Source organism: Malus domestica, chromosome 13 (assembly GCF_042453785.1).
Source record: "Malus domestica chromosome 13, GDT2T_hap1".
NCBI classification, from domain to species: Eukaryota; Viridiplantae; Streptophyta; class Magnoliopsida; order Rosales; family Rosaceae; genus Malus; species Malus domestica.
The window spans coordinates 7,281,780-7,299,862 of record NC_091673.1 but is presented as its reverse complement, the minus strand read 5'-3'; the positions used below and the strand labels follow the sequence as shown (position 1 = coordinate 7,299,862).

At 39.4% G+C, this 18,083-nt stretch overlaps 4 protein-coding genes across 8 annotated transcripts; 1 reads left to right on the top strand and 3 right to left on the bottom strand.

Annotated features, from left to right (window-relative positions):
• Positions 1-329: 329 nt before the first annotated feature.
• LOC103414327 (T-complex protein 1 subunit epsilon) lies at positions 330-4,083 on the bottom strand. Its single transcript, XM_008352724.4, has 9 exons — positions 3,740-4,083; positions 2,969-3,287; positions 2,300-2,648; positions 2,023-2,155; positions 1,845-1,897; positions 1,562-1,664; positions 1,085-1,251; positions 883-996; positions 330-758 (listed from the first exon to the last, which is right to left on the bottom strand). The coding sequence occupies exons 1-9, from the start codon at positions 3,936-3,938 to the stop codon at positions 588-590; spliced, it is 1,608 nt and encodes a 535-aa protein (XP_008350946.3). The 5' UTR covers positions 3,939-4,083; the 3' UTR covers positions 330-587.
• Positions 4,084-4,891: 808 nt separating this feature from the next.
• On the top strand, positions 4,892-5,329 carry LOC103452397 (anther-specific protein BCP1-like). Its single transcript, XM_008391887.2, has one exon. It carries the CDS (start codon positions 4,892-4,894, stop codon positions 5,327-5,329), a length of 438 nt encoding a protein of 145 aa, XP_008390109.1.
• A 1,849-nt stretch (positions 5,330-7,178) lies between these two features.
• LOC103452058 (uncharacterized) lies at positions 7,179-11,592 on the bottom strand. 5 transcript variants are annotated; one of them, XR_531741.4, is made up of 3 exons: positions 11,364-11,592; positions 8,490-10,683; positions 7,179-7,862 (listed from the first exon to the last, which is right to left on the bottom strand). XR_531741.4 is itself a non-coding variant. In XM_070810657.1 (2 exons), exon 2 carries the CDS (start codon positions 10,629-10,631, stop codon positions 8,655-8,657), a length of 1,977 nt encoding a protein of 658 aa, XP_070666758.1. In that variant the 5' UTR covers positions 10,632-10,683; positions 11,364-11,592; the 3' UTR covers positions 8,210-8,654. The 5 variants fall into 5 exon arrangements, 3 of the variants coding, with proteins under 3 accessions (XP_070666758.1, XP_008389756.2, XP_017192498.2); XR_011574642.1 differs by having other exon boundaries at positions 11,328-11,583; XM_070810657.1 differs by lacking the exon at positions 7,179-7,862 and having other exon boundaries at positions 8,210-10,683.
• Positions 11,593-12,783: 1,191 nt separating this feature from the next.
• On the bottom strand, positions 12,784-17,123 carry LOC103452057 (actin-related protein 3). Its single transcript, XM_008391532.4, has 9 exons — positions 16,480-17,123; positions 15,851-16,310; positions 15,578-15,724; positions 15,271-15,363; positions 14,947-15,066; positions 14,725-14,835; positions 13,991-14,116; positions 13,777-13,875; positions 12,784-13,341 (listed from the first exon to the last, which is right to left on the bottom strand). The coding sequence occupies exons 1-9, from the start codon at positions 16,524-16,526 to the stop codon at positions 13,261-13,263; spliced, it is 1,284 nt and encodes a 427-aa protein (XP_008389754.2). The 5' UTR covers positions 16,527-17,123; the 3' UTR covers positions 12,784-13,260.
• Positions 17,124-18,083: the final 960 nt, after the last annotated feature.

The window sequence follows — 18,083 nt, the reverse complement described above, 5'->3', positions numbered from 1 at the left end:
AATAGACAAGGAGCTAGAAAATAAGAAAGCATTTTTTCATTTTTTTTTTTCAAGTACGATATTGATTGATGAAGAAGGAATATGTATAACTAACAATGAGCCTCGATAAAAATCTTGCCGAAAACGTCCTATCGCAAACACTCCTCAAAAAGAATATAAAAAATTACATCGAGAGTTTCCTCGTACCAAGTTACTTGATTATCGAACGACCTTGTTCCGGAATTACTGTAAGACCACGTTCGGTGGCTAGAATTGGATAGAATGTAAGTGAAAAACAAGGGTCAAGTTCCAAAATTCTTCCAAGCGGAAGGAAATAAATGGAATGATCGTGAAGGAAACTTATCCGTTATGATTCCCACAAATAGATGAAGCGATACAAGTTGATGCCAATTTTCTTCCAATTCTTCACCAATCACTTGGCCTACCTCACACCAATTAAACAAAGGGAAAGAAGAGTGACCATGCTACAAGCCACTCCAAATTCTACACACAAGTTTCCACAAGCGAACAGTACGTTCTTAAAGAGTCATTCAAAATTCTGAATCAAGCTATCAAAATTACAGAAATTCGTCCCCAGGTAAAACCAACTAGTAGTCAGAGGGGGAAATAACATCATCGATTTTTAGTATCATCTTCACCACCTGTGTTGCCAATAAGATTTGCTGCTGCTTCCCGATCAAAGTCTCGAAGACATTCTGTTTGCGCATATCATTCGTGCCAACATCGTTGCAGTCTATTCCGTAGTAGGGAATGTTCTCCTGCATTAACAGTTGAAATTGATTATCAAAATTCAGAATCACAAACCATACACACACAGAGAGAGAGAAAGAGAGAGAGAGAGAGAGAGAGTCAAGAATAGATTGGCTATCATGCTTCATTTACCTTAATCTGCTCGGCCTTCACTGCAGATAGTGTTTCGATGGGTTGAAGGCCACTATTCTCTGCAAGTGCCATAGGGACAGCATCCAAAGCATCTGCAAATGCTCTAATGGCATACTGTGGAGAAAAGGAAGATATGATCATAACATTTACTTGATACTTTTATAAAAGTTCAAAGAAAAGAGGGAGGAGACTGTCTCCATACTTGCTCAACTCCTGGGTATCGGTCTGCTGCTGCCTCTACAGCAACGGAGCAAGATATCTCTGCTGATCCACCACCATAGACAATAGAATTGTTGCGGATGAGATTCCTAGCAACACAGAGGGCATCGTGGATGCTGCGCTTAGTCTCCTCTATCATCATTTTGTTACCTAATGAGTCAAAGGAAATACCAAAACCTCTTATAAGAACTCTAAATTAGGCTTGATGAATAAACATAATCACAGAAACGGATAACAAAAAGGCAGGCTAATTGAAAGGTTGCAAAATCTGCCAACCATACATAATATTCATTTCATCGGTTGACGCTACCTAATCTTATTGACATCATTTTCACTTAAGCGACATGCTGAGTCACTTTGGAAGTACCAGGAAAGATACAAGTAAAGAAACCTACCACCACGGATAAATATGGTCACAGCCTTTGAATTTGCACAGTAAGATACAAGTAAAGAAACCTACCACCACGGATAAATATGGTCACAGCCTTTGAATTTGCACAGTGTTCAATGTACAGCATGCGATCTTTGGTTGTGCCAAATGATTTTTCGCGAACTATACCGGCCTAGTGAAAGAAAAAAAACCACAAGTTAGGGTTATTATGTTTACAAGAACGGAATGTACATGGACAAACGGATATCAATCAAGAAAAATTAAAAAATATGTTGGAAAAATAACTACTTGTTATGAAACATTGCTTGCTAATTATAATTAACTAGCAAATAATAGACTTAAAGAGCTATACCTTTCCTAACTTCTCGGGTGTCAATTCTTGGAACCTGGGCACAATTCTTCCTCCTACAAATAAATAAAGACATCATTTTTTTAGTGGAGAATGATGACAAAATAGTATAAAATCCATAGACTGCTAAAAATTATATACCAAATCTCAAGTTCTATAAAGTCTTCAAAATAAGGCATACCTGTAGCTATTGCAATTAGTTCCAACTCCACACCACCAACCCATCTGACAGCAGGCAAGTTCCTGTGCATCAACAGGTGATTTGCTTCATCATCAAACCCCCATTGACAGATGACCAAGGTAGCACCGACATCCTGCAACCAATGATTATCCATAAGTACCCAGATGACATAGTAACAGAAAAGCATCCTTAATACCAAGATAACCAAATGGTAGCCATGAATTTCAGAATTTCTTTAATAGTGATAACATTATGGAAGTAGGGGATGCAATCTGACCTTGCATTTTTGGACCATGTCGTCAAAGTACTTCTGTTCTTGCAAACGTAGAGTCTGAAATTTCTCCACTGTATCAATATCAACCTTATGTTTTGTCTTTGGCTTTGGTGGCTCAAAGGGACAAGTCAAGATAGCAATTTTTGCATCTTCAATATGCTTTGGCATTTGTGGATGGCTCATATCCTTGTCAATAAGAATACCATATACCAGCTCAGTATCTTCCAACTTACCCCCAACTTTCCCCTCTACTTTTATCAAATCTAGGTTCACATCCTTCCTCTCTAAATCTGCAACAGCCATAACTGCTTTCACAGCAATCTCAGCAAGGTCACGCTTGCACCGATTCACACTACAGCATGAACAAGAAAATTTCTAATTCAAGCAAATAATGGAATGACAATAGAAGACACTTTGACACAACAATCCGTTAAAAATTTGCAAACGCAGACGGGGAGTGGAGCAATAACAGTATACCATTACAATAAACCACAAAAATTATCCAACTCTTCAAAAAGAAAGCGTGCTTCTACCAGAGTATACAATTATCCATTATATTATGATGACAAAAGCCATCATATGGCAAAGTGGTGAAGTAAATTTACCATCATAATTATGACTAGACAGCAGCAACGAATACAAGTGAAAAGAAAATCTAAAAGTTTCACTTACATCTTGGACGATAAAGTGGTCATGCAAGTTCCAACAAGAGGCTCTATATTATCCAGATCAAATTCAAATTTGTGTGATATATGCTGCAAATGGTCAAATGCTATTCTAGATGCCAATTCATATCCCTCAGCAACACGGATGGGGTGAATACCGCGCTCCAACAGTCGCTCAGCGTGCTCTAGAAGTGCACCAGCCAACACAACAACTCCAGTTGTCCCATCACCAATTTCATAGTCCTGGCTCTGGGATAGTTCAACCATCAGCTTCGCAATCTGATTGTCAACATCCATCTGCTCCAGAATCGTTGCACCATCATTTGCTGAAATACGCAAAAGAAAGGTAATGTAACACAAAGTTTATCTCAAAGCCAATATTATAAAGCCTATAATCCAGATAAGTGGGTACTTCCACCCATAATAGCCATGTTCACACTACAGGGGAGGTATAATTATAACAAAACGAGCACAAAAATGGGAAAAATAATAAGCGGACTGGGATTAATCCAACAATCAGGTAAAACGCACACTAACCCATAGCTAAGAAAAGCATATAAACTTCAAGATTAGCAATTTCAGAGTGAAAAAGATCGTGCCGGACGCCGAAAACGAAGGAAATTGAATCCAAATCACAATGAACATACAAAGACGAACACATAGATCCATACCCAAACAAAAAATAATAATCAACCAGAAATGGCGACTCAAGCAGAAACGAAGCTTCATATTCTGTGCGCGTAAGAGTTCTAGAGAGAGAGAGGAGAGAGATACTTACTGACAGTGATTTCGCCATCGGGGCTCTGGAGCATCTTGTCCATGCCCTTGGGTCCGAGGGAGGTCCGGAGGATGCGAGCAACGGCCTTGCCGGCAGAAATGTTGGCCTTCTGAGCATCGAGGCCGCGCAATCGAGACTTCTGCTCCTGCTCCCTCAGTATTATGAACGGGCGCCCGTACTCGTCGAACGCCAACGCCATTGCTGCACCACCACTCTCTTACCAAATCCGATTCACTTGTTCCTCAAACCCTCACTGCTTTTCCCTCTTCCGTTTAGGTCGAGGATCTTCGTCTCTGTTTAAGCATCTGCTTCTAGGGTTTGGGGTTTGAGATTTTGACTGTTTGAAGTGGGAAGCCCTCTGGATGTCCTGTTACTTATGGGCTTCACAAACACTATTCGGCCCAGATTGGTTTTTTGGGCCCACTCTTTATTCTTTTTGTTATATTTGAGCGAATTCACAAAGGTTATATTTGCCAATTTGTCCTCTAGAATTTGTATAGAACTGTCAATTTTCACTTGAACTTTAATTTTAGCTGATTACCATCCTAAACTTTTATAATTATCCAATTTTTCCTTTGAACTTTAATTTTAGCCGATTACTATTCTAAACTTTTACAAATACCCCAATTTTCCTCTAACGCTAGATTTTAAAATTTTTCATTTATTTTGATACATAACAATTGTATGGGCAAAAAGAATATAACGGTAGGCGTAAGTTGCCTATTTATAAAAGTTTAGGAGGTAATCGGCTAAAATTAAAGTTCTGAAGGGGTGGGAAATTAGCTTATTATAAAAGTTTATAGAGGTAATTGACTAAAATTAAAATTTATGAAAGATATTGGCAGCTTTATACAAATTCAGGAAACAAACCGACAAATACCTCAATTCACAAAAGATATTTCCAACCAAAAATAACGGCAACAACTAACAAACTGCGCGCCACGGTGCCACCGACGGCTTTCCTAGCTCTACTCCGCAACGCCCTCCACGCCCGCCAATCTCCTCCTCCCAAAAAATCCTATATATACCCACTTCTCCCCCAACCCCACCACCACCCACCGCCACTTTCCATTAACCTGCAGTGTTCTCAAACCCACCAACGAGAACCAACTGCGCGCATAACTATACCCTTTACCCTTTTAATCATACAAAATGGCACGCCAACAAGTTGTTGTTGCTCTTCTTCTGTTGGCCACCGTGGGTTTGGCCTTCGCTGCCAGCGCCCCCAGCCCCGCCGCCGCCACCAAACCCGACCTCCTAACCTTCGCTGGTGTGCCCTCGGCCGGACCAGTCCCTGACAATAACGATGTGGGAACCATTGCCGTTGGTGGCTCCGGCAATGGTGCTTCCGAGGCTCCTTCTCCTGGCGGTGACATTGGTGGCTCCGGTGCTGGTGCTTCCGATGCTCCTTCTCCTGGTGGTGCCGACAGCGTTACCGCCGGCTCTGTTGGTGGACCCGTCTCTGATTCAGCTTTCGGCTCCATTGCCAGTGGTAATGCCGAGGGTCCTAATCCTAGCGCTGCCACCGCTGGACAGCTCTCCGCGGGAGTAGCTGTTGCCGCTGGCGTCGCCGCCTCCTTCTTGTTCTAAGCTCCGTGCATGCATGCATACTGTATAATCCCCATGCAAACGTTTGTGCTCGATATTATTGTGAATAATGGAAATAAACGAGGTTCGGAGTGAGCCTAAATTTGAATAAACGAAGCATCGCTATGTTCGTTGGCAGTATATTTAGTGAGCTTAGCGGATGCTCGTACATACGTAATCGAACAAAATATTTTCGTCGTTACAAATTAAAACGTCATTCTTTTGTGTTGTAATTCTACTTGTTACCACTAGATTGTAATTGTAGTATTAAAATGGTCTAAAATACCCATAATATTCCAATATTTTCATCGAAATTTTTGTGTTTTTGGACTACCGATATTTCCGATATCATCGATATTTTAGACCTTGCTAAGTCACTCATGTATCTTACCATGCAATGTATAAAGTGTAAAATATTGTACTAATTCATTATATATAAATGATTATGGTGTGTTTAATCTTCTTTCATTAATTACTATATATTTTCTATCATCACAATGTTTGCCAACTCGCTATATAATCAACTTAAATCAGTTATATCTATCATGCAATGCATTTCCTTCCAATTTTTTATGATAAACTAATAGATGATTGACAAAATAAACATCATGCAAAGCTTCAATAAAAATTTCCAAGTTTTTCTTACAATTTTCATGGTTTTTATTCAATTTTTATCGATATCGATAATATCCCGATATTTCCATCGAAATTTCCGTATTTTTGAATTACCAATATTTCCGATATCATCGATATTTTATACCTTTAAACCCTCATATTTAAGTCAGAAATTTTTGAACAAAACAACTGCGAAGAACTAGACCTCGATATATACCCGACCAATCCATCTTTAACTGTAAGAAGGTATATATTACGGTTACATGAAAGTTCTTCTCCATCGAAGACGATCCATTGGGACTCGGGGGTGTATAATTCGTTACAGCAATTCAACTAGGAGTTAAAGTGCCTTGATGCAGAATGAAGGCACTGCCAAGATCTGGTTTTAAACTGCACTGCCTAGGTAATAATCTAACCAGCTGCTAAAAAATCCACAAGATTCGTAATAGAAATCCCAGAAATAACAGAACAACGATAGCCATCGAGGCACTGGAGAGACAAACTAACAAAACATGCAAACCAAGACTCCCTGTCTACGGCTGTCACGCGCACGCTCGTATGTCCTACGATTAAACATAAGCAAAAACCATTCGCAGATTCAAATAAACATAACCAAGCAGTTTTAAAACGGCAGAGATTCCAGAGAAATGAAAGACCATCTGTGAGTTAACAGTTGCAGCTAAGAACTATGATGCAACAGAAAAACCGACACGAATGCCCTCAACTATTGATTACTGACAAACAGAGCTTCAAGATAAAAACTATAGAGCTCAAAAGACTGAAACCAAAAAGAAAACAGAAGAACCTTTCCGCTTGCCTCGTGAAAATTATTCCATCAACGGTGAATTGCACCTAGAGTATCAGTTACTTCATACAGAATAGGCAACTACAAAGCTTAACACGAAAATTACAAGGGCAGAACTCAAACAACAGCAGGACAGTACATGCACAGTTACTTTATACTAATACAGAAACTGAATACGAAAAAACAGAAAGGAGAGAAAAATGAAGATACAACGAAAGTTTATATGATGGTAATTCAAACAAAGCACAATCCTTCAATACTGCCAGCAGGAAGACATGTAAAGCAAAGCATTTCCAATGAACACCTCCCTCAAGAACGATGCAGCTTCTCATGCACTAAACATCCCAATACACCAAATTTCTAAAATACATTGTTGAGAAACCATACAACTTGTCAAAACAACCATTTCAGACAACCTCACTAAGCGATACATTGTTGAGAAATAGATGACATGAAATCTATGATGAGAGTTACAAAACTACGTCCAAAAAATGTACATAAGGAGCACAGAATATGTCTCCCTGGAGAGAAAAACAAACCCTAGTCTAAACAACTGTTTCCGTTCCAACTCATTTACAATGCAGCACTGACTTGCAACTCACAACCCCTAACCCCACACTACTCACAGTTACATATAATACAGAAAAAAGTAAGATTCTTTACAGGAAGTGGCTTCAGCAGAAACTGGCTTGTACAAATCTCACTGACTAATTACAATTTAGCACGGTGGCTTCTTGTTACAACTTATCAATGGCTCAATCCTAACTCCCTATAGTGCATAGAGCAGGCAACAACAGTTACAACACACTGAATATGTACAATTAAGCACATTGTACAAGACTTTTACAAGCTCAATGCTAAGCCTAAAATCCTAATACAGTCATAGAAACAAAAAAAGAGGGCATTACATGTGTACCTAATACAAGAAGTCTACGATTACACACAGACAGTCATTTGTTACATGCACAATGACAAGTCTCCATTAAATATTTCACTAGTTCGAGAACATTCATTTCTTTTGCACAGTTGGCAACGCATCCATAAAACACATCTTCCGCCATGTGACCAGCACAGGCTGATTCAATAATGAAAAGAAGGATTTGCCCACTCTACTCCCTGGATATGATGATTAAAAGAAAACCCGCATGTCAATAGACATCAAATAAAATAACTTTCAAGACACCACCTCATAATCTATAACGGCCACTTAAGAATAATAATAAGAGCAAGAAAGGGAAAAAGAACATAGCAACCAAAGTTAACGGTATCCAATTCATTGTGTAATTAACTTCCCAATAGGTATGAGACACATTAGACAACAATGACATCAAGTGAGTCCCTCCCCAATTGTTTTTTCTGTTTTCAGGTCAAAGCTATCCGTAACAACGTACCAATCATGCCAAAATCTCTCATGCTATTTACTCAAGATATAATATAGAAAGAGAAGAACTCCCACAATCACATGGAGCACAAGAAGTTTTCAAAATATAATATCCACAAACCCAATAAAGCAATTGTCTTGAAGAAATTAGGTAGCATAGTTATTAAACCAAGAAGATACTACTGCAGGAAATGAGTGGCCAAACCCCACAGCTATATCTTCATCGGTATGCTACTAAAAGTTACTAATTGTTTTTAAGCACACAAATATTAATAGTGACAGCTAAATGTTCTGTGGAAAGCAGTATAATAAAGCAAAGGGGGAACTGATCCTTCCCTCCTATGCACACTGGGAGAACTTACTTCTCCTTCAAGAAACCACGCTTATCGGTAGGCAGTAGGCCCGGTGAAGCCCAGAGGAAGAATGCAGATTCACTGTACGTATCAAAAGCTACATATAGTAATAGTCAGAATTTATATTCTGCAGTCTCTCAAAGACCTGCCATAGAAGGTAACGATCTAACTCTGTCACTCAGATGGCAACCGTCTCCTCTTATAATCAACATCCCTTGATCTAGACCGATGATCATCCTCTGGCACTGCTTTGGACCTGCTACGACTACGAGGTCTTGAAGAAGACTGACCTCTGTCCCAGTCATCCTCATAAACCCCATCACGATCTCTCTGCCGATGTTCTCGATAACTATCTTTTTCTTCCTTGTAACGATGCTCCCTGTGCTCCCCCCTTTCAGACCTTTCAAAGTCTTGTTCTCTACCATCACGATGCCTCCTCTCAGAGTTTCCTGACCAGTCACGCTCAGATCCCCGTTCTCTTTCCCTCGAGGCAGCACTTGACCTTGCTCCTTTCTCATTATTTGTGTCACCATATCCATACTCAGAAGCATTATCATCACCACCATAACTTGACTCCCTAGTTCTTCGACCATGTTCTTCTCCTCCCCAGGCCCCCATGCTTGGGTCATTCCACATCCCTGCGTGATGTCCCTCCATTCCAGAAGAACCCATCATCCCCATCCCATTAGCTGCCATTCCCCTGCCAAAGAAAGCTGGGTTTACATGAGGAGCCACCCCGGCAAGTCCCATTGTGTTAACACCAGGAAATTGAGGAAGCATTCCAGGAAAGGCAGGACCTGGAAACCCTCCATAACCGCCTCCTCGACCCATATATGTTGGATCAAATCCAGAACCCATCATACCCTGTGGATTCATCATTCCTACAGGACCACCAAATCCAGGACCTCCGAGGCCCTGTCCATAGCCTCCTCCATTAGCACCAGTTCCAACACCAGCAGGATTCCCAACCATATTCTTCACACCCATGGCCCCTCCTCTTCCCCTCATTGGTCCTCCACCTCCAGGACCTCTTCCTCCCTGTCCACCTCGTCCCCATCCACCCCTTCCAAAATTCCTCCCTCCTGTGTCTCCCGCTTGAAAATTCACACCTGCCCCCCTCCCAACACCATCATTCATGGGCCTTCTTCCTGGTTGCTGAGCCTGAGCCTGGCCTTGTGATTTGCTCAAATAAGAAGCTCCCATCTGTTTCAAGGTCTGCGGAGAAGCAAAAGCTACAACACAAGCTCTCCCGTTGAAAACATAACCATCCATTCCCTCTTTGCATGCAGTCGCAGCAGCTGGATCATGAAACTCAACCTGACAATACCCTTTGGACTTACCACTTGCCCTCTCGTCAAAAAACTTAATTTCCTTGACCCTTCCATACTGAGATAAAACACTTTCGATCTCAGCATCAGTTGTCCACCAATGTAGTTCTCCCACAAACAGCATAGCCGAACCATTCTCAATTGGTGGCCGGATTTGGTTTTCATTAACCATTGGACGATTAGCATTTATCTTGATACTCATTTGATTAGTCGGTATCTGTGCAGCTCCTGGAGGACCAGCAGTGCCAGGATTCAGAGACGGAATATACTCACTATTACCTTTTCCGGTAATATCAGAAGAATCAATACCGACATTTGGGGGTATAGTTGTTGACCCCTGAAACCCCATTTGTCTGACTTGAGTATCATGAGTCATCTCCATAACCCTCCCCTTCTGTGATCCAGAAGCCCCACCCACATAACCTGTGGATCCCAGTTCTGGCTCCTTCGCCACCGGTGGCTGATTCTGTTCCGGAAACTGGGCCCCAGCACCAGAATACTTCCCTTGAACTGAAACCCCAGGAATTTTCAGGTCCTGAGAGACACCAGCTCGAGCTCTTGGTTCAGGAACATTAGTTTTCTGTGCTTGGAGTCCTCCATTGCCAACGCCACCAGGTGGCACTGGTGCCTCAGATCGGTGCATCTGCATGAAACCCTCTCCAACATTAACATCATTATAGAGATCATCGTACTCATCATCTTCTACCATCGGCTCTTCATCTGCAAGCGCAGAGATGGCTCCACTTCCCTGATACTGAAGCTTCTGAGACCCACCATATTCCTCGTCTTCATAATCTATTTGCTCATCACCCATCGGATCCATCTAGGCCAACTAATATATACTCGACGTGGGGTTGACCAATCTCTATCTCTACCTATATAATACATAACCAAGAAAAAGAACCGTTCTTAGACCCGTCTCATACTGCAAACTAGATATACAGATAGATACAGATCCGAATACAAACATAAGTTAACCACAGAAAGTAAGAAGAGGACCCGAAAATCCCAAATCGGTTTGCTACCTCGGATATACAGCATGAAAACGAGGTAACAACTATGAAACTATGAGGATACAAGGAAGTTGTAACAACATATTTAGCAACTAATGAAATACAAAACAGCCCATCTTCCATCATCAACTAATCAAATTCAAAACAGCATATAACTTCGATCATCATCGACGACAAAAAGACAATAACACGATCTCCACCGCCCACCAATTACCCATCTCATAAAATTGCTGGGAAAAAGATAAATCAAAACCCAAATCAAAAATACCATAATCCACTTGACAAATCACAGGATAATTACATTAATTAAATATCAGATTAACCCAAGCACACGCGGGTCACAGAATCGCAGAAAATAAATGAAACTGCAAATCTGAGAGAAGAACAAGAAAACACAAACACCCACCAAGATTTGACCTTATAACAACACTTAGCTTAACGAGATTTAACAGAAAATGCGTAGGAGACAATGGAAACAAAGAATCATGGGACGAGGAGATTCGAACATGTTCGATTTGCAGAGGATGTTGTTGTTGTCTTACAAATGATATCTCTCTCAGGCTGAGCTACTAGTACCAAAGCGTCCGACAGACTCGCAGCAGCAGCAGCAGCAGCTGCGTCTTCTCATCAATATCAACAAACATCAACTAAGCGATTCTCTTTCTTTCTATCTGTGTTTGGATTTTTAATATTTATTTTCTACGCAATGTCCACACACAGTGATACCATACACGCATTCCATTCGATCGAGTCAAAGTTTGTACCTTCTTCTCTTTCGGTGGTCTGTAAATTCCTGTTAACTCTAGACTGTAATTTTATTTTAATTTTTTCTTCTTTCGTTTTTTTTTTTTTTTTTTTTGTTAAACGATAAATTTTTTAGATTAGATGTTAGATTAGAAGCCGATACGGTTTGAACCCATGCTGTTTTTTTTTTCTTTTGTTATATTAAAAAGTTAGGATTTTTTTTTCTTATTTGGCCAACAAATTAGGAGACTCGTTTGGAAATGCTTTAAAATGTCTAAAAATGTTTAGGTTTCAAAAACAAGTTTCAAAAACAATTAAAATGTTTTCTGCAAGAAGCATAAATGTTTTTTCATGATTCATTTTCATTTTTATTTAGGATTGGTCCTTAAACAATTTAACCAAAAACATTTTTAACCGTTTTAAAAACATTTTCAAAAAGAGCCCTAAATGTTAAAATGCTCATGCCTGTTTTACTTCATTTCAAAATGTTCTTTAGAAAATATTTTTATTTAAAAGCAGTTTCAAATTCAATAATGCAAGTAGCTTCTAGCTCAATTAATTAATTAAGAGCAATCGTCCTTGCTCTCGAGGTTCCCTTTTCCAATCCACATCCTTGTAGTTTAATATAGCTTATTCTATGGTTTGTAGGAATAAAAAAATATTTAAAAAAAATATAAAAAAAAAAGCACATTCAATAACAACGCTTCTATTAAAAAGCACGTCAAGTGTTTTCTTGCAAAACTTTGTTTTTTCTCTTTTAGTTTTATCGACTGCTTTATTTTCTGGTTAAGTTTTGAAGCATGGAGAGAGTGATATGCGGATAACTTGGAGTGAATGTAATTGACATTTTATCAACTCCTATCATGTCGCCTTAATGTCATATCTCCAATTGTCCTTCCTTGTTTATGAGGGAGGAGGACTATAAGAAGAAAGGACAACATGAAGTCACATCCCATATGGTATTCCAGAAGTTACATGCACTTCTGCAATATCTTGTCTTTAAAAATTTACACCAGTAAACTTCCATTCTCCGAAAAATATATTTATGTACAATTGAAATGTCAAAGTTACGATATCTTAACTGAGTTATGCGAAACTACGTCAGCAAGTTTAAATTTTTGATGGTGCGTGCTAGACTTGAGATACAACCGCATCAGTGTTTTCTGTAACAAATGTCTATTTTTTTGTTGAAAGAAAAGCGATAGGACCTGTAACAAATGTCTTGAAATAGAAATATACTTGAACTCAAGTTAGAAATTATTGTGCTACAACAATCCAATCCAATCCAATCCGAAAGAATCGAACTACCTACCGGAAATGTACTACAGTGTAACAATCTTAAGCAAACTCTATCTATCTAAGCTGAACATCAAAACTCCATATTTCAGGCAGGTTCATGTCTACCCGCATCACGATTCTCGTCTGATCCTTCAGGGGCCACTCGGACTAAAAAACACTGCAGACTATTTTCCTATCTGCTTTTAGGACACCTATTGCCTCCTAATGAAATTTCTCTTACAAAATTAACAACTGATAAACTATATTTTACACTGCCCCTAGCAGCACATGCGTACAGATCTGACCAGGCAGATTCAGGAAGTAAAATTACTGAGCGTGCAGGAGGTGGAATTGACGGGGAATACCATTTTTATCAGGAATTGCCAGCAAGTGATCCAGCCAAAATCGATATTTGCATCAATACATCCCCTTGAAAACAGGATTTGTTCTGCATATGCTTGCGCCGTATTCCTCGTACTCTTCTTTTGTATGGCAAGCCTGTACCAATAGAAACTTCTCAGTATACAACAAGAATTTAGCAACAGAAGAATGACAGTTCGGCAGTTTTAAATATAAACATGAAAGAAGGTGAAAGCTCAGTATCAAATGCTGAGGTTGCTATCAAAATCAAATTCGATTCTTTGTATGATTTTGGAGAGGAGGAGGTCTCATCCTCCATGATCAGTTAAGTTCCCCTTGATGCCATTCGAAGGTTGAATAACTGGACTCAAGGGTATCATAGATTAACGAAAACGTTTACAAATCTGAGGAGATGGTAATCGGTGCACATAATTAGATAAATAAATACAAGGGAAACTCAAAGGAGATACGAAGGTTACTACAAATAGGTCCAACATATCGATCGAAGTGTAATATGAGATGGAAAGAAATTCATAATCGTCATGCCCACAGATTACAAGAAGAAATTCATACCGCAAAGAATTCAGGTGTGGATGCAAGTACAGAGCCTCCAAACCAAACTGCAAATCTCTGGATGGGATGACTAACTACATTCACTTCCACTGGCTGTGACTGAATGCCCAAAAGAAAATAAAAATCAAACTCATGTATTGTAAGTACAGTGCACATGTAAACAAGTTTATAGACAAATACACGTTGCACACACATTTAATATTAAAATGCTTACTTTTACTTCACCGCCAACTCGAGCTTCAGATGCAAGAAGCCGGGCATCAACAATCTTCTTTATATCCCGTTGCAACCTCCTATGGAAGTCCTTGAACATGGTTGAACCTCCAGACAACACTATATTCTGAGAATAACAGTAACAATAGTATGACTAAATCAATAAATTGCATCAAGAAATCTTAAATACAAGAATGAAGATAACTAATTACATGAGGTCATAGTACTATAACCATTGGCTATTTTACATATGAATAAAAATATTTGTATGGGACTAGGTCTGGACCTTAGAGCTAAAACAATTCAAGCACGGGACTATGAATATAGGAGGAAATTAGTGCTAAAGTTTAAAAACAACTACGAACCAATGTATGTACAGTCAAATGAAGTTGTAGAAAACAGTACTTAGATATTAAGGCAAAAATAAAGAGACTATTCAACCAGTGTCCAAAGATCATTCAGTAATAGATCCTGAACATCGTTACAATGTCCAACAACCAAATTGTAGCTATACAGCATATTAATTCTTAGGGAGTTTTAACGAAACACTCCCGGTACTGTTCACTTTTAACGAAAAACCACATTTCCCTTTCCCTTGCACTATTCACTACACCTTTATTTGTCCCTTTTCATTAAAACTAAAGTTTTTGTGGACTTTTCGTTAGTTTTCCTTAATTCTTATTCCTTCAATTAAAACACATCCCATTTATTAACTTCTTCTGAAGCCTACTTCACCTTATACAAAGACCTCCTGGTGTCAATTGGAGCAGACTGAATACACTTGTCAATTACAACTGGTAAGGGAGTGGTGAAGTCTGTGCTATAAATCTCAGGATTGAAGAAAACCTGTTAAAAATTTGAGACAGATTAGCCAACAAGCAGTGATTGTAAAAATAGGGGAGCAATTTTCCTTCTAGGCAAAGAAAAAAGGAAGTTTCAGGAGGAGGGGAAGTAAACCTCTGGACCCAGAAATCGTTCATAGCCAATGTCACAAGAGTAGGGCGCCCCTGTCTTTGGCTTAATGCCTCTCCATTGCTTAATATACTTGGAGGGTTCTTTGTCGTGCTTATTAAACTCCTGCAATCATTAGAGAAACAAGAGTTTGTCATCAAAACAATATCCTAATAGAATATAAACTCACACAAATGAACCAAGTAACACTAGTTGTGAACTTGCAATATACTTAGTCGCTCATAACAATTTACAACAGGTATAAGAAAAATTGCACCACTTTGTACCAAGGTCTTCAAAACTTATTATGGTCATGGAAGTAAAGTTCACCTTGACTATGTCAGAACTAGTATAGCAATACATTTCCTTCACTCTGCGAGCTACGTCAAAAGAGTCTTCTTGTGGCACATTCTCGCCTCTTTCCTGAACATATTGCAAGAAGCATTAGCTCACAAACACTTTATCTGTAAACCTTAAGTACTCTTAATTAGCCATATTGCGTAATTGCATTATGGATGAAATTTTTCAAAGTTTCATACGCACTACAGTCTGGTTCCAAACGCTAACCCTAGCTAATCATTTTTTCATGATGACACCAAAGGTAATAAGAATAAAAAAGGAATGGAATACAGCATACCCGCATAAGCTGCTGGACGAATAGAGTGACATCTTTCCCGGCAATAGGAACCGACTTGATGCTGCTCCCAATAACATAACCTTCTGCAACAGGTACAATGTGAGTTGCCCCATCTCCAACATCCACTACAACCCCTGTCATCTCACACTAAGAAAATTATAGGTCAATCAAAGAGGAAACGATCGAGATAACACACATTACTAAGCACTTCGGGTAACACATATCTCATAACACGAAATAATACAATAAACATCTTGAACTTTCAATACCAACCTTAGAGGTAGTGTAACCAGCTGCAAGAGCAAGTACTGAATTCACGGCAATGTAAAGGCCAGGAACATTGAAAGTTTCGAACATGATTTCGCCCGTATACTCCCGGCTCTCCGGGGCAGTAAGCGGACTCTCAGTTAAAAGAAAATAATGGTCTTCAGGATCACAACGCAAGTAGTTAAATATACATTGCTGCCAGAACCGCTCCATTGAATCCCAATTCTCGACCTGGCCCTGTCGAATGGGATAGCTCAGATTGTAAGTCGTACTAGATCGAGATCTTTCCAGCGCCTCATCCCCTATAAAGAAATCAAGATCAGCCATCACGCCAGCATTGTGCTGCGCTACCCAGCCAGCCTTGGAGGAGGTTCTGGACGGGTTCAAAAACGATTCATTTAAGGCAACTACAGTCGGAACAATGTAACACGGCTCGACATTTCCAGCGAAACCCATCTTAGTATACCTACAAAATATGGATGCAAATGCACATATTAGAGCAAAATCCTTCTGGGAATTTTAACAAACAGGTGGGGGATAATAGGTGCAACCCGAAATTCAATCGGAAAAAAAAAAAAAAAGAGAAAAGTCAATTGGGGCTTTTCATCGAACAGTTTGCCAGCTTAATTACGTACCCACTTCCATTGTCGATGACTACAGCTGGGCGAGAGGCCGGGTCCATGAGAGAGCTTGAAACTGGTATTGGCTTTGATTATTACGGAGGTGGATCTGCAGCTGAGATCCAATAGAGGAGGGTGCGAGGCAAATGATCATAGCTTTGAAGAGCGCGGGAAAGAAAAGCACGAAGTGGAAGCTGGTGGTGGTGCTGATGATGGCGACGCAGACTTGGATCCGAAGCGAAAGCGGCGGCTCAACGAACAGCTCGGTAGCTCGCGGCAGTTGGTGATTGCGATTGGTGCCCCACCCATTTCAGTGACGGACGCAGAAGCTGAAGATTTCAATGGCGGCAGCTCTCGTCGACTGCATCATCATCGTTGCAGCTTCGGCAAATTTTCTCCGATTCGATGCTTTTATTGGCAATCAAACAACGTCGACCCCCCACTCGCTTTCTCTTTTGGGGCTTCTCTTTTTGGCTGGTTACGTTTCGTTGTTTGGTTCTGAAATATAACGTTGGTTTGGGGCCGTTGGATTTGTTCGCTGATGGGATGGAGCGACGGGTCAGATTTTGCCTCCGGTCGGAACCCAGTCGTGTGGCCCGTGGACTTGTTGTAGTGTAGCGAAATGGTACTGTCGGTGGATTGTATACCTGTATAGTTGCATTGTACTCTGTGCGTTTTGTGAAAAAAACACTTAGAAGTTTTAACGAAATATTTCCATTATTTTTCACTTTTAAAGAAAATGATATTTTTACTTTAAAAAGTAACTGCTGGTACTATTTACTTACAATACATGTTTGTCTTAGAAGTTTTACGAAACATTTCTGGTACTATTCACTTTTAAAGAAAATGATATTTTTACTCTAAAAAGTAACTCCTAGTACTATTCACTTACAACACATGTTTGTACTTTTAATTAAAACTCAAAGTTTTCAAGTCATTTTCATTAGTTTTTCTAAAAAACTTTAGGATAAATTATTTAGACCAAACTTTATAAATTATATGACATAATTTTTTGGATTGGATTATTATTTAACTGTTGATTAAAGTGCTTTTTATATCGATGACGCATCACTTAGTTTGTAAATTTCTTGTAAAAATTCGATTTACCTAACATTATCGACATTCACGATCTTGGATTTTTTTTGGCCAAAACTTGTGAACAAAAATTACTACAATCATGATAGGACTAATATGGATGCAATTTCCGCATTATTCTTCTTGGCAAAATTGCATCTACAAAATAATTAACACCTTAGGTCAAGACCAAGAGCCTCACACGCCCACGATGAATGGGGGGTTTTGGCCGAAGAACCTCCGATGCCAAAGTTAGAATTTAAAGAGAAAAGTATTTGGAAAGTTTTTTTAGAGTTTTGCAAGAGAATGAGAACTTAGCTTTTTAGAAGAAATAGGGTCATATATATAGGGAATGGGGTGTGGCCGGTCTTTAAGTGTGTTTTGGGGTGTTATTTGGTGATTCAATTAGCAATTAATATATTAATTAGGTATAAATATATTAATTGGCTAATTATCATAATAAAAGAAATGTTTTTGGAGGTTATGGAATGAGGATGGATGAGACAAATTTGAACTTGTTACTTATTTTGGGTATTCCTGATTTG

Coding starts and splice junctions, on each gene's coding strand:
- LOC103414327 (XM_008352724.4), bottom strand. CDS start 3,938: ATGGCGTTGGCGTTCGACGAGTACGGGCGCCCGTTCATAATACTGAGG. Junction 1,898..2,022: donor ACTAATTGCAATAGCTACAG/GTATGCCTTATT, acceptor ATTTATTTGTAG/GAGGAAGAATTGTGCCCAGG. Junction 1,252..1,561: donor GACCATATTTATCCGTGGTG/GTAGGTTTCTTT, acceptor TTGACTCATTAG/GTAACAAAATGATGATAGAG.
- LOC103452397 (XM_008391887.2), top strand. CDS start 4,892: ATGGCACGCCAACAAGTTGTTGTTGCTCTTCTTCTGTTGGCCACCGTG.
- LOC103452058 (XM_070810657.1), bottom strand. CDS start 10,631: ATGGATCCGATGGGTGATGAGCAAATAGATTATGAAGACGAGGAATAT.
- LOC103452057 (XM_008391532.4), bottom strand. CDS start 16,526: ATGGACCCGGCCTCTCGCCCAGCTGTAGTCATCGACAATGGAAGTGG. Junction 16,311..16,479: donor GTCATCGACAATGGAAGTGG/GTACGTAATTAA, acceptor CATATTTTGTAG/GTATACTAAGATGGGTTTCG. Junction 15,067..15,270: donor CTAGTTCTGACATAGTCAAG/GTGAACTTTACT, acceptor TAATGATTGCAG/GAGTTTAATAAGCACGACAA.